Consider the following 16,634-nt stretch of genomic DNA (forward strand, 5'->3'; position numbering starts at 1 on the left):
TCACAATTTTTTTGGGGCGATTGCTACTTAAATGGTACTGTAGTACTGTTTGACAAATAAAGTGCATATTGATGCAGAGTTTAGTAGCATTAGTATAAATTAAATCTGTAGAGATGAAACTTTTCATTATAATATGCAGCACTGTACCTTTATCACATTTTCAGGTGAACTGCTGGTAGATTGTTTTAAGCCCTAAAGCAAATGAAACAAACAGCTGGTACACCTATAAAAACATGTTTGGTAGGGGAACTACAGTATAAGAAATGAGACAATCACATAATATGCAACATAAACTAAACATTTCATTTTTCTTTTGCAAAATTACCGTAAAGTAAAAAATTTTGGAGGTATAAAACTTTGGTGAATAACGTTCAATTTGCCAAAGTTTTTTTTGCCAATTATTTTAGATGATCACATGAGCACATTGAGTAACTAGAACTTGAGATGAAGGTTAGCTCTTACCACCATGCAATAAAGATCAAGCTGACTTTGGAGGTCTTGATCTTCCTAGGAATGTGTCCCACAGTTGTAAGCACTCCTTGGGATAGCATTTCCAACCAGCTTCCCGCTCGGACGTCAGTTTGTTCATCGTCTTGTGATGGATTTGGCCAAATACTTTGATATAAGTGATAACCTCTGCTACTGGAGTTCACTGAAAAAGCAAATATGGTTGCTCTCGGCATCGCAGGAGATAGAGAAACACGCCTTTGCTAGCACGTCGTTAGATCAGTAGCTACAAAGTACTGTTAGAACAACAACGCTAGCTACCTATATGCTTACTACATTACTTAACTGATAAGCTAACACCTTGTCGTTCTATCCTTTATACGTACTGTACAGTAAAAACTTTGGCGGCAAAAACTTTGGTGAATATTATTTCAATCGACGAAGTTTTTTCTGTCAATTTTTTCAACAGAGGGGTTTCGTCACACATTCTTACCGCCAAAGTTTTTTACTATACGGTATACATGTACAGTGGTTCCTCTATTATTCAACCATTGACTAACTGAATAATTGGTTATCCAAACAGTAGAAATGAACGTTCTATTAGAATATTTTGTCTGAACAGGGCTCTATAAATGAAAGGGTTTTATCCAAACTTTTTGACTATTAGAATGCACTTAGGGCCTGATGAATTTGAATAATTTAGGGAAATATAATATATTGTAAAAGTAGGCTCTCTATGATTTACGGCCAGTGTATACCATAGAGTCAGGTTAAGCGCATGTTATTTGTTAGCGCATACACATTTCTTGTGATTAACCATAGCTGACAAGCGCACTTAGCCCAATGCGAGGCTAAACATGAGACAAAGCTACACATGGGAAAGAAACGCTGGAAGTACTGTACTGGAAAATTAATGTCTCCTCAAGTCCCTTTACTATGTATACAGCAAATCAACCTTCTGGGTTGCGATACTCTTGTTCATCACGAAGGAGTTCATGATCACCCTTAAAAGGAGTCAAATATCCTATCCTTATACACTGGCGTAGTGACCACAAACTACTCTATTACAACATAGTGATTCAGTGTTGCAATTTTTTATAAAAGTTTTATCTGAAAATTATAAGCGTATGCGCTTAGCAACCCGACTTTACGGTATAAGCACTATGGCCCATAGTAGGTTTTTGCCAGTTGAAAATATACTGTAGATCACTATACTGTATCAGGTGACAATCATAAATTTAATACACTCTAATTAAACAGTCATCACGGTTTAGCCTTGACGATGAATAGAGCTACACCTGTGGAACCCCCATCACTCTTGATCAGACATCATACAGTCTGTACAGGCCATTTAGATGTAACTTCCACAATCATGTAATTTTTAAAATCATGCTTACTGGCAAAACAGCATACAAAAACTACCCTGAACTCCTTGAAAACTATCTTGCTATCAAGAAACAAACTTTAACCAATGAATTATAATCAAAAGCCAAATGTACTGTACTGTATGGCCAAAATACTATTAGAGGAGTTATACTCTAATAGAACATTCACCAAAACAGGTTGGAGAAAAATCTAGCTATTTACAGAGCTGTACAGGTGTACCTGTGTGCAAACTTTTTGAGCCTATATATACATATGTACAAATAAAAAAAGAATGATGCAGTGTATCTCCAAAACATCCAAAGGTAAGGAAGGTGGATTTAAAGTACACACATGCATGCATGCACACAGAGACAGACAGACAGACACACACACACACACTTATGCACTCTTAACAACAAATATTTTTACTCTAGCCATTTGTTTTTTGTTTGAAGGTTGTCTCTTACTTGTAGCTTGGATTGTGCCACTATAGTAATCATTATGTAGGTAGTGGTGTACTATCTATTGTAGCAGGCGTATAAGTACATGCATAAGGCACAAACAACATACATCTGTACACCTATACATGTGCTTACATTTCTGACTTCATAATCAGCAACAAGCTTTGGTAAGTTGTACTTGCGCTTGTAATTGAAAAAGAAATTTTTACACTGGGCAACTGTCTTGGTTACAACTAATTTTGCCACAGCTTCAAAGTTTCGTCCGTGGTTCTGAAAACCTACAGGTGTACATACACAAAGTAATAGCACAGCGTACAGTGCATACTTTATATACAGAGCAGTGATTGAGATATATTACACTTAAACCCACAAAACGTATTTTGCTCATTATGCTGTACAATACAGTATGCATATTAACTTAAAGTCAAATTAGACATTAGTGCATTGACTTTGCCATAGCAGTCAGGTTACTGCACAATCATGGCACACATCTAAATTACACGCATCCTAAAATACATCAATTGAGCATGGCAGCCACCTGTTTAGAATTTTTGACCCAAACAAGGGTAACCAAGTTTCCCGCCATTGTAGATAGTTGCGAGGTTGACTGCATCAGGTGAAGTCTAAAAGGGGTGAGTTGCAGTAGCTGGAAGGAGGGCAAGAAGAAATTAAAGAGGATAAATTAGGCCGAGTTATGGGCCATTCAAAACTAGCTAAAATGAAAGGAAATTTACAGCACAGGTCATTATCCAATATCCATGAGCTTAGTTTCTGCCCCACGTAATGTTACTTGTCTGGATATAGTAAATGTGAAAGTTTGCATGGTGTATGTACTATAGCTCCAGGTACATGTATATGCAGTACATAGCTGTACCATACAGCATACACCTTGTTTTAAAATTTGCACTGTTGAAGGGCTAGCAGCAAAATGTGTGTGAAATACAGGTATAGCATGTTACAGTATATACATCGTAGATATGCACTATCAAATTTTGCTGTCACAGTCAACCACAGTTAAGTGGTCTGCTTTTGCTTGCTGCTTTTTTCAAGCTCAGTAGTGAGCCATACGAGCGGTCTGGGGTCTTGATAGAACCCTGGTCAACCAGGAGGTGGCTGCATATTACAGCTCCATGGATTAGCTTGCGAGAAAACCCTGGGCATCTTGCAGTTAGTTCCACAAGCATCAGTCACATATATACATATGTATATAGTCACAGTTTGATCTTACAAAGTTGTATTTTCATACAGTACAGCTACTATATTAATCCACTACTGGGTTCTAAACTGCTTAAAAGCAATGAAATGGTCTTCAAACACATTAAAGTGTGAATTCCTATTTCACAACCTTTTCACATAAAAAAATTATGGATTTTGGGACGGTGATAGTAATTAAAAAGTAATGAGTTTGTACTGAAATCTCATAAAATTGTGAAATATTATTATCATTGCATTTTCACGAACTATACTGTTGAATGATAAAGTAGTAATGCAATGAATTGTGATTACACAATTACTGGTAATATTTTCACATCATTTTCACATGAAATTGATATACTGATTTATATTGAGTACGCCTTTTCATGACATTTTCATGTCCAATATTTTGAACTATAACATGATGAAAAGTAAATGAATTTATTTTTATGAGATTTTCATAAAGTGCCAAAACATGTGCACTTATGGCGTAGTTGAATGAAGAGAGCTTTACTGCAAACGATCGATATTCTAATAGAGCAGTCAGCTCTGTAGCGTCAGGTTAACATTGCCTTCTAGCTACGTCTACACTAGTAATTATCTAAAACAGCCTACTCAAAATTTTTAAAATTCAGCACAGGCCATACTATAGAAATGATGACTCGGAAACCACAAATACAGACCAATTATGAGTATCGAGCTACTGTCGAGAAGACAACATGGAATCTTCAAGACCTCAACAGTGAAACATCCAAATCAACAAGAAAAGCCAAGCATAATGATTTATTCTGAAATGACAAACTATTTTGAATTTGTTGTAAAATAACTCTACAGTATGTTATACAGTATATAAACTTGCAAAAAGGGGTCTTCCACACAGAGTAAATTTTTATGATCTCGAAAGACTGTAACTCAGTACTCAAGAGAAATATTAACCTGAAAATTGCTTCATCAACCAAGCTATGTTGGTGCTAACTACTGATCGTCAATAGCTTTTCCAATGTGAAGTTATGAGTCAAAGTTGGTAAATTGGATGTGTGTGGAAGACCCCTTTACACAAATCCGGTCAAATGTGTGCACGCATTTTCAGTATTGTTCTGACACACAGATAATATTTATGATTTGATGTATAAACTGGAAAATTTAGATCACGAATTAACAGACACGGCATTAGCTGTAATATTGTCACAGGATAAGAGTTTTACCGGCTGACTATGAGGACCTGTGAAAGTTAGCATCTATACAAGCCAGGAAGAATTATGGCTGACATCTGGTGATTTAAAGCTGTAGCTATTCCGCACACCAGCCAGAGATTCATTACTACTGCACTACAACCATACTTGCAATTACACTGTATACACTAGACTATACCTACAACCTAACAAGTGATAAGTAACAAAAGGGAGGAGGTTGTCCGTTTTCAGAGTATGCTATAGAGGACAACAATCATCCCCAGATACTGACACTCCCGGGAGACGGACACCTTGATATGTCCATAGATAATAGAGTACTATTCTAATATTTATTTACAATCTCTATTATCTATGATATGTCTACTGAGTACGCACTAAACAAACAGTACGTGAGTAGTTCTTTTTGCCGGGCCTTAAAACAACACTATACAAGAAAAAAAACATTCATACAGTAGCATTAAAACATGTACGAAATCTTACATGCCTTGTACAGGCTCTTTAGATAGTATTCTATATAATTCCTCCCTAAACAAATGATGTAATATTGTCATTAGCAATGACTGTTATGGTGTAGTTATGGCTGTACAGAGAACCTGTGTTTGAGACCCTATTCTGTAACAGTATGGAACAGTGAATTATATTGATTTACGTAATGTAAAGCTCGTTGCTGGACCAATGGTGGCACAGAGGAAACTCAGTGAGTGGAACTGCTGCGCCGGAAGCCGAGCAGGAAGCTGGATAGCAATGTCTGACGGGTGCCTGTTACTCTGGCTGACTTTGCAGGTATGTTTCCTTTGTATCGTTACATTTGTATTAGCCTCTTCTTGTTTGTCCCCAGACGCGGGCTATTACAGTAAACTAGTAATCGCTGCTTTCAGTATATCAGCCCATGTCACCTCAGAGTACGATATACTTATTCAGCTTGTTATGTACGAGTCCAGTCTACAGTTCATTACGTGTTCCTTTCTTCGTAGAGCATGGTGTGTGCTTTTATATCTGTCTTTCATCCATTTAGATGTGACAGGTACAGTACCATGCCAGCTGCTGCAACTGAACAGTTGGTAGTTGAGAAACATGGCCCATGTCTATTTCACTGATGTACACTGTAGAACTTTGCCAGGGTCAATTTTTCTATCATGGTGCAAGCATGTATATTAGTATAGGCTGGTTTCCATACAGCCACGAACTGTCTACATTATTGCCTGTGTCAGAGTATATACTGTAGCCTGCAACTTGCTGTGGTTGGCCTGTGACTGTACCTGAGATGGATTAACAGTTTGCTACTTGTCTGTATTTTATAGATTTAGCAAAATTGGCAACCTTTAATTTCCATTACAGGAGTTTTAGTGACACTCTACAAAACATGATATACTTGTCGGCATCATGCTTGGCTTCTTCATATTGAACAGTGCCTGAGTTTTTGTGCGGTGTTTGTTTCCATTAACAACAAATTGTCCTGCCTGCATGCAATGCTAGAAGAGCCAAGGAGGTTGAACCTCCTCTAATTTTTATGGTGGCTATGGCATAGTTGTTGCAATACCAGCGAGGTATGTTTTATTGTTTAAAGTGCCCCCGCCACGGTAATAATTGCAGGCAATGCACATGCTGGTGGTTTGTGTTGTTATATAGAAACCAGCTGTATGCCAAGTCGCCAATGTGCTTTGATCTCCTTACTTTTCATTATTGCATGATTGAAAACTATACGACCCGCCCATGTTGCTATGGTCTGCCCATGTTAATCTGTGCAGTGACCAACATAGTATACTGCCTAGTAATAAGCATGGTAGGAAACTGTTCTCCACATATTTTGTTTCATAGAGAACTTCTTGAGTAGTGGGCCACCATGACATCAGTTTATGTATATCTTTGGCTGGTATTAATAATACTCATGTCCTGTCTGTAATGTGCACCTGTCTACTTGCATTGTATATATCTAAACTTCATACAGTACATTACATTGTTACTCAGTTGCCAAGGCTAGGTACTGCTGAAAAGTGGCCCATACTTGAGACGCTAGATATTCACAACATTTATCTTAATTGAAATACACATAACATAATTACTGTACATATTAGCATGATTGAATCCTAAGTGTCTATCAGGCTGCACTCCATATTCCATGATGGGTACATTCCAGGAACCACATCTGTATAGCAAGATATACTGTAACCCACAAATGGCATTGGCCTGTGAGTGTAATAAAAATCACTTCATGGTACTTCAGTTATCATGGCACTTGGAGCAGCTAGTGTTTTGTCATGGTATCAGTAGCGTATATTTACAAGTTGTCTAAATGTTTGTGTATTCATGTCATACACTGCACTATAGTACATGCATGCCTCTGTACCATACTTACCACTATTCCCATTCCCTATAGGTTGCAAGTATAAGTATTGGACTAATGACTATAGTGAAGAGGATTGTTGATGCTGTGAAAATTTTTGGATAAAAGGAAAGAAAAGGCGGAAGCATATACAATACAAAGCTGTATAGTACTGTATATAAGGGATCGTTGAACTTAAATAATTTTTCCGTATTTTACATATTTGTTGAATACACAGCTTATGTTCATACCATTCATCAAATGTGCTGTTATGTATTGTACATATGTACATTAAGGGTTTACGTATACAACATGTGCATTGCATGTATGTATGTATATTGCAATTTTAGATATTGGCACCCATTCGGTTGGACGTTTACTATGATATATATCATTCACAACAATTTCATTACATTTTCACAGCTTAAAATTTCACACTAAATTCACATTGTTCTGTAGTGCAATATTCATTTCATTTTCACGACCTTTTCAATATGTGACTTGCACAGAAAGCATTAGTGATTACAGAAATAAAACCAGTAGAATACCTGGTTCAGTAACCAATACATACCTTTGATGGCTAGATCAATTTCCTCTGCACTCCATCGCTGATTCGGTGCAGGGACATCCTTTCTAGCAGGCTACAAAAATAACGGTAAATAAATAATTAGTCTTGCTTAGTGTACTATGTATAGGCCATGCAGTTATACTGTACCTTCACAAACCACAATGGTATGCATGTTTGTATACATAATTATTCATAATTTATACCAGGATGCATGCATCACAAACAAAGTTAACATACTGATGACACAGGTCTGAATTGCTCTAAACTGTCCTGTGATAAAGTACTGCATGTATCTTCAACATTGAAATCGAGTAGCTGCTTGTTTTGCTGGATCTGTACATAAAGAGTTTAATAATATATTGTTACAACTGAAATAAATAGTGCTGACAAATTGTCAATATTATGTTATGTTCGCCAGTAATTAGTGGTAGGATAGGGGTCTGTTTAGGAAGTGGTGACAGCTGCAAGAGAGCTAGTTATTGTGTGAAAATAGCAGCTGTTAAGAAATAACTAAGTAAACAAAAAAAAAAACCTTTTGTATACAAAGTGAAGGCATCAACTATATAGTTAGTACTAGATTTACAGCATTTTAGAATCAGTATTTTCAAGTACCTTGTCAGGTTAGACATTATAACTCCATCTAAACCTCCAAAGGTACTCAAGGCACACACACACACACACACACACACACACACACACACACACACACACACACACACACACACACACACACACACACACACACACACACACACGTGTGCACGCACATGCATGCACGTACGCACACATTCTACAGCTGTACGTATACATACATACATACAACACGTCCACAACCACATGTATTGTACATGCACACATGCACACTCATGCATGTACTGTATTATGCTAACTCACAATGCCATTGTATATTGTGGAACCAACCTGCTGTTTAAATTCCAGTATTTGCATTTCAAGCCGTTTAATTTTCTTGTTTAACGGATCATCAAAAGCAGCAATAAAATCATTAGTTGTCAAGTAAATTCCCTTAGGGAGCTGTTTTCCTTTCATTGTAGTAGGAGGCAAACCATCAATTGGTGCAGAATTACTGGCTTCCCCATTGTTGCTATCTGATGCACTTGGACTAAAAGAAAGAAACAACAACAATCATAATATTATGAATTATTTTTACTATTGTACTGTACAGGGCACATTCCATTTGTAAGCATTTACAGGCTCTGGTAACTTGAGTCTTTGGCTTTGGTTTTCAAATTTGAGTTTCTGTACAGTATTTGCTTTATAAAGATGTGAGTACAGTAGAAGGGAGACAATTGCTGTACGCTCGTGTGCAGAGGTTCAAATAGCACACAATTATCACAAAATACTCTAATTAAACAGCCTCTTACACTGTATCGAAGGTTTTAAACTCTGAATATTACAAAAAAAGCCCTTCTGAAAACTGTACAGATGCTAAAAGCATTGTGGGAAGAGCCTGATCTAGAAGACTTACTAGATACACAAGGACATATACTGTAGTAGCTAGCTATAGGATCAGTATAATGAACACCGGAATTGGGTGCCATTCCCCAGCTCAAAATATTGTGCATGTTATATGCATGTATCTCACAACCTCCATGCATGTTTATTGTAACATGCGTGTTCCGTGAATGTGAGGTATAAGTATCATGCAACATGCATGTTACGGTGAGGGGGATCTGCATGTACCATGCATGCTGGAATGGTGCATGTAGAATCCCACAATGAAAAACTACACTTAGTCATTAGATTACATGTATGTGTATGTTAGAGACCTAGCACAAGGATCTTCGTGGATTTTAAAAACTTTGCTTCTCTCAGTTTTTAAAATCCACAAAGATTCAAGGGTGTGGTCTCTAACCGACTTAGAAAATGTATCAGCATTTTATATGGGCATATAGGTGGAGTCATCCTGGGATTGGGTTATACATCGTACTGAAATCATCACACAATGTTAAAATAATCACGGAAGGCTGAACATGCTTTTGTCAAAGTGTTGAAAAAATCGAAGCTCACACAACTTCCTTTTACAAGTTAAACTTGGGTCTGGCACAGCTGGGTGAAACGGCTGTTATCGATAATGTCGAACCAGGTTAGCGGTAGCCAGTGTCTACGGCGTCACAGCAGTGTAAAGAACATGTCTGGCGAAGAAGCAGCTTGTGTGGATTTATATGATGGGAACGAGTTGTTACACGTTGTGCCTTGAGTGGTGCCACAGTAGCACGAAGAACCAAAGAGAACAGGCACGGTTTCGAACATGGACCACACCCACATTATATGTAGCGCAAATAACGTTTCTACAAGGAAGCTTACCCATTTAGGCCTTAGTAAAGTCCATCCATAGTTTAATAGAAGACGAAAACACTCTAGAAACAGATGGGCACTAAACAGAATTTTCCGTGATATTTCTAGACTTTTCTGTTCATCGTAAATACAACGTTAGCTCCCATAATCGAATTATTTAGGTTATATCTATAAATGAATATCCCACATGGGTGACTGGTTGCCCACTGCAGGCTACCAGCCTGAATATGCTTGGAGGGAGCATTGCAAATCAATGATCGAAAGTGAGATTTTTGATGCTTGAGGTTCTTTCTGCTAGCAGGTTTCTAGTTATTTTAAGAACCTGCTAGCAGGTCTCTTAGTGAATTTTAAAGACTTCATTATCCTCCAAAGATTAAAGCATATTATGCATACCATTTTCTAAATACAAATTGAAACTTTATATAACAGTGAGGAATAGTTTGGTAAGTCAAAGCTGTTGTGAGTGTGTGTGTGTGTACAACTGTTCTACATACTGTACGTGTTCCCAAGTAGTCAGTAATGCTTCTCATAGCAGGGTGGTAGTCACTAGATATAGCAGTAACCATAGTAACAGCATACACCATGCATGTTACATGCATGCCAGTCTTTGGTATCAGTATATGACATGCATGTTGACACAAACATGCATGATAGTATTCATGTATATGCATGCAACAGGTACAGGAAAAGTGTCTGAAATCCATGCATGTTTCAAGATACATTGAAACATGCATGTATGGAGATCCTGTAGGTTGCATGTAACATGCATGGTACATGTGCAATTCTTCAGCATTACTGTAAATGGAGTGCGTTGACCCAATGACAGTGAAACATCGCATGTGGGAAAGTAGCAACTCTCAGTATATATTCTGTGTACAAAATCACTGTGGCAAGTTCACTTTTGATCAAATAATAACACCTAGAGGGCCATTGAATGGTGTTTGCATTGAAACCTTTACTACATAATATAAGTATAAGGAAAATAGTAGGGAAACAAGGAAAGTTGCCTATACCTGCAGATATACTAGTGGACAATATCCCTATGCAAGGGAGGTCTACACCTGCAGATATATTAGTGGACATTTAATCCCTAATTCAGTGTACATGACTGAATTAGGTGTCCACCAGTATAACACAAGGTATAGGTGACCTCCCTGTCTCCTATTGTAGTTCTTTTCTATGATCCTCAGTCAAACTTAAAATCCTAGCACAGCATAATTCATACACAAATACTGACTGTATTTATTCCGTCTATATTTAGGTGTTGGAACTAATAGTCCAAAAATTCTACTTTGGCTAAAACAAAAACAGACCACAGTCCCCAATAATGAATACCATTAGAGTTTTTTATAGGTTTGATGTTCTTTTGGTCTTGTTACAGGGAGCTTTTAAAAATAGTTGTTCCAATAATGAATAAAGACGGGGTTAGAATAGGTAGTATTGGAACACTATTTTTGCTGTGTAGCTTCCTTACACTTGTTTGTTTACTTTTTTGTAACATTATTATGACTGGTGAATCTGTGCATACTGCACCAAAAGAAAGAATGGCACCAGAGTTAATATTTTGATTATTAATTACTGGCTCGAAAGTGAAGTGGTCATCACGCTTTACTTTCAGTTATGTTCAACCCATTACACTGCACTACAAACAAAGAACAGTAGGAGATGTATGTACCTTAACACTCAATTCAGTCACCACAGAAATATGGACGGTTCGTGTTTACCAATGTGGGGAAGGCATCGCACTACTGTGAATCGACATCTTGGGCTGTCAGCAAAAAGAAATAGGACACAAAGAAGGACAACAGTAATTCAATGACGTGTGTGTTGTACATACAACGGTATGCCTAAAGGCACTGTCAGGCTGAAGTGACGTCAAGCAGTGAAAAACTCAAGCTCATAGTCTTAGTCGTTGTTGAGTTACGTTTGTCTGAAGGCATTAGTCAGTCAGTCAGTCAGTCAGTCAGTCAGTCAGTCAGTCAGTCAGTCAGTCAGTCAGTCAGTCAGTCAGTCAGTCAGTCAGTCAGTCAGTCAGTCAGTCAGTCAGTCAGTCAGTCAGTCAGTCAGTCAGTCAGTCAGTCAGTCAGTCAGTCAGTCAGTCAGTCAGTCAGTCAGTCAGTCAGTCAGTCAGTCAGTCAGTCAGTCAGTCAGTCAGTCAGTCAGTCAGTCAGTCAGCAGAAGATTCCACTACACTGTATTTAAATAAAAATTCCTACAGTATCTGAAGCATTTCGGCCATTCTGGAGACACTTTTGGGCCTGCCGAGGTGCCATGAAGCTATTGTCTGGTCAATATTTTTGTGACACAGTACAAGACAAGTATATACATCAACACAGCACTCTGATTCACTGTATATACTGTATATGGCTTGAAGATGAGATGCCTAAAAAAAGATTGAACCCCATAGTCTATTTATTTACCAATTCAACTCCTTCTCTTTTATTCTATTTTCTTGATTCTTGCTTGTTTCTCCATGAAACTGTCCAATACAGTATGTTCGAGGGATACATACAAGCAATATCGATATTGTATCGCCATTAATATTGCCAAAGTTAAGAATTTGGCACAATATACGTACAGTGTATGTACACCCTCCTGTACAGAAAGAAAACAACTAAGCACAAATCAGTCAAAAGCTTCCAGTAAAATTGAAAACCATATGTAATCACTATACCCATTTTGTTATAACTACAACTAAGCAAATACAGATGTACAAGTATATTTCTACATTGAAGAAAAATGACACTACTGTATGTATAGTTATTACCATGATAGCTACTGTATTACCCATGATGGCTAGGTAAAAACCAAAACAACATCACTACTTTATTACAACCAATGAATGTACCATGGTTAAGTGTGGTTACTTCAGTACAAAAGAAATAAATACATTCACAATAACCTTGACCACTCCTAGGGTGTCACAGTTTATCTAACTAAGACAATAAATTGATTAAGTTTCTTCAGGAATTATTAACATGAATACACTATGACATGGTATGATAGCTAAACAAGTTATTGTAAGGTCACAGTGGTTTGTACACATTATGAATCTGATATCACATGGGATAACAGTGATTACATACATGCTGATACGTGATGGGCACCTGTTTTGGATTGATTCTTTCTTTTGCCGATCTTGAGCACGAAGATCCAGAAGGCTAACTTGCAAATATGATCTTTTCCACTGTGTGTAGTAGTGCTTCACCAAATTGTTAATGGATTTGTTTGGTAACTATGTATGTGAAACCACAAACAAGTTAGCATCTGATATGTATATGTGTACATACATACATACATACCCATGTACATGTGCATGCATGTGTGTGTGTGTGTGTGTGTGTGTGTGTGTGTGTGTGTGTGTGTGTGTGTGTGTGTGTGTGTGTGTGTGTGTGTGTGTGTGTGTGTGTGTGTGTGTGTGCGTGTGTGTGTGAGGCAGCATAGCCAAGTGGTTAGGGCATTGGCCTGGTAATCGAAAGGTCCCAGGTTCGATTCCCGGTTGAGCCACTTTGGTGTTGCTGTTGTTTCCTTGAGCAAGAAACTTTACTCACATTGCTCCAGTCTACCCAACTGTTTAAATGGGGACCTACTGTCCTTGTCTTGCTTAGTGGCGTTGGGGTTGTTGTGGAGCTTTAGGTTCTGCGACCTCTCTCCAAGAGACCTGGACAGTCCTCCTGCGGGTTACTAGCCCTAGGATTTGCCTGCACAAGGCTCAAGTGCCTGAGTGGTGTACAGGCATCCCAGTGCTGGTTCACTAGGCAGCAATAACTATGTTTCGCATGGCTGCCTGAGGCTTTGTGTGTGTGTGTGTGTGTGTGTGTGTGTGTGTGTGTGTGTGTGTGTGTGTGTGTGTGTGTGTGTGTGTGTGTGTGTGTGTGTGTGTGTGTGTGTGTGTGTGTGTGTGTGTGTGTGTGTGTGTGTGTGTGTGTGTGTGTGTGCTTGTGCATGTGAATTAGTGAGTACAATAAATACCAGGAACATCCATATGTGTACCACACAAAAGACTTAATTATAGACAGTTCCATTTGTACCTGTTTTCTGAAGCCAAAACACATTAACTAATTACATTATTCGTCCATTAATATACTATTTTTCCAGTAAACAACACTGACATACTGTATAAGTATGCAATGAGCCGGGCAAAAAATTTACATGAACGCAACATGTCATGTTATCATATCTAATAGATACAGTACAGCAATTAGGCAATCGTGACTGAATTTCAGATTGCAATTGAATCCTGATAACCATCTCGTACACATTTTGGCACACCTGATAGTAACACTTTATAGTATTTTATGATACACATAGTGTAGTTCCACGAAACTGTCAAATATGTTCGAGGGATACACACAGTACATGGGATACTGATATCACCATTGCTGCAAGTAGAACACCTGTAATATTATACTTTCCTAAACTTGCAGTGAATAATGTAATACTGCCGCAATTATGTGTAAATGCAGACAAACATCTTCATTTTACTCTATCAGTCAATCTTAATCAAGTTTATTGGTTTTTATGGCATTTTCCATAGAGTAGTCTATGGATGCTTAACATTTTATGGGAACCTCACCCTGTGATGTCATTGGTTAACAAATAAAACATCACTTACATACATAGTAGAACACCAATAGGAGTCATGACAACTTTGATACTAGCTCAATGATCAGTAAAAAGATTTCAATGCAGTAGACACCTCAATTGGCGTCAATAAAGTGCCACCAAAAATTATTGACACAATATTTAGTGGGTTGGGTGCATTGTGCCCTCTAACCCTGGGTGGTATGACACACCATAATAGAGTAAACCTCTAGGATCTGCTTCAGCTGTTTATTATTTTGTTTTTTCACATTTTTTTTTTGTCGATGATCAGTGTTAACAGTCCCGGCTGTGTTTAACATAAATTATGTACTTGGTAGATGTTGTGGTTTCAGTGGCAATCAAATAGCTCAACAAAAATCTTTACAGCAGCTAAAACAAGGATATTCTCCTATTACCTGCGCGCATCTGTACCATACAGTAAATTACCTGTGGGAATACCACTAGCTTGTATGGCTTAGATTTTCTATAGTACTCAGTGATTTGATGGCCATGTCACACTTATATGGGAATTTAGATATACAATTGGTTAGTTGGAACGGCTTTTGACTTTCTAAACTAGTTCACTGACGCTACAAGCATGAAATTCTTGTCCAGCACAAAACCCACACATGCATTCATAGCTAGAGGCATGAATAAATCAATTACTATAAATGGAGATCTGTAGTGGACAAATTGTTGCATTCGCTTCATGTAAAACTGCAAAGCAAGAAACAATTTGTAATTTGATGGTTCTAACAGGTTTCAATACATGACTTCTAATCAGTCATGTGCTGGTGACTCTTTGAGAAAGTGTTGACAAACGAATTTGCTAACACTGTAGGCATGAAACCACTACCTTACAAACATACAGTATGTTATGCACTGGGACATTTAAGGATTTCTGCTACTGGGGTGCTTCATATTGGCCATTTTACCCATCTCTTTGTCCTAAAATCAAAACCTTTTGATTGTCACGTCTTGCCTGTAAGTTTTGATATCACATACTGTAATGGCGGAGTTACCCCTGTAATATTGAAATAGGTACCGAAGTTCAGTGAAGAAGATGTTAGCAATTCGTTGTATCATATAAAAGTATTTAGTTATTATTGTAGTGGATTAAGCAAGCTTTCAATAATTCATTATAGAACAGCAGAACGGTGACAATTACTGCACATTGTATGCAACATTCAAAGCCTAATTCTTGGCTTATGGAATGGGTTAAACAAATATGTTGGCAACATAATGAAACTGCTCTAATTGTATACCCAAACATGAATACACTTGTATGTACGTAGCCTCTTTTCACTGCACAATTCTATAGAGATACTGAAAGTGTTTTGTTTTCAACAGGTCTGTCTTCATCATACAAACCTCAAAGTAAACTACAAAGAATGCAAACCAATAATTCTTGGTCCCAAAGTGCATTATGAAAAAAGTTCCACTACACAGTGCATTTGAGTTGCACACTAAATAACAACTGTAACTAAGCAGCTATGCCCCAGTATGAGTGTAGTTACAAAAAGGACTGGTCCAAGGTACACATGCATTCACACACTCTCCCACATCATTGCAACTATGGTCATTTTGTTAAAGGGTAGACAGTTAGCTTAATCATATTAAACTAATCTCTAAGTGATAAATGTATCTATGCATAATTTATTGGTGTGTGAAATCACAACTTCCCTTTGATTATATGTGTGTACCTTAATAAAACCATGTTTAGTTTATCATAATCAAAATGCACTGCAAATACGGGTGTATCCATTCACTGGACTAGAATACTGGACTATTTTTGGTTTTTGCACATTCTGTGGTTAAAATTTATTGAGCCTTGCGAGCCAAGGGTCCTGAGGGAACCTACAGCCCACTACTAAATGCTGAATATGAGCAGTAGAGTATGCGATAAATGTCTTTTAAATATTTTTGCTGTGATTTATTATGCTCTCAACACTTATTCCCTACCCTGGTATACAGTAATGCTGTAGGGAATGTATATCAGCAATAACTAACCAGCGATCCAACTTGCCAGTTGACAATATCCTTAAGATATCCTTAGTGTGAGCTCAGGAATTGAGCTAGCATGGATGGACTTACTTTCAGTGCTGCGGGATACAATGATTATAATTAAGCACATGCTGAAAAAACTTCTAATCGGTAAGCCTTTCTCCAGAAGTGGTCTTGCC

General features: G+C 37.7%; 1 protein-coding gene across 2 annotated transcripts in view; it reads right to left on the reverse strand.

Annotated features, from left to right (window-relative positions):
* LOC136246811 (REST corepressor 1-like) overlaps nt 1-16,634 on the reverse strand; it is a 48,296-nt gene that overhangs the window by 5,669 nt on the left and 25,993 nt on the right. The window contains exons 8-13 of one of the 2 annotated variants that reach the window (XM_066038374.1): nt 12,975-13,102; nt 8,473-8,671; nt 7,789-7,884; nt 7,555-7,624; nt 2,409-2,551; nt 148-192 (exon numbers count right to left, since the gene is read on the reverse strand). In XM_066038374.1, the coding sequence (XP_065894446.1) occupies nt 148-192; nt 2,409-2,551; nt 7,555-7,624; nt 7,789-7,884; nt 8,473-8,671; nt 12,975-13,102 (681 nt within the window). Of the gene's footprint in view, nt 1-147; nt 193-2,408; nt 2,552-7,554; nt 7,625-7,788; nt 7,885-8,472; nt 8,672-12,953; nt 13,103-16,634 lie in introns of both variants that reach the window. The other variant, XM_066038373.1, reaches the window with a different exon arrangement.

Source organism: Dysidea avara, chromosome 2 (genome assembly GCF_963678975.1).
Source record: "Dysidea avara chromosome 2, odDysAvar1.4, whole genome shotgun sequence".
Taxonomy (NCBI): Eukaryota; Metazoa; Porifera; class Demospongiae; order Dictyoceratida; family Dysideidae; genus Dysidea; species Dysidea avara.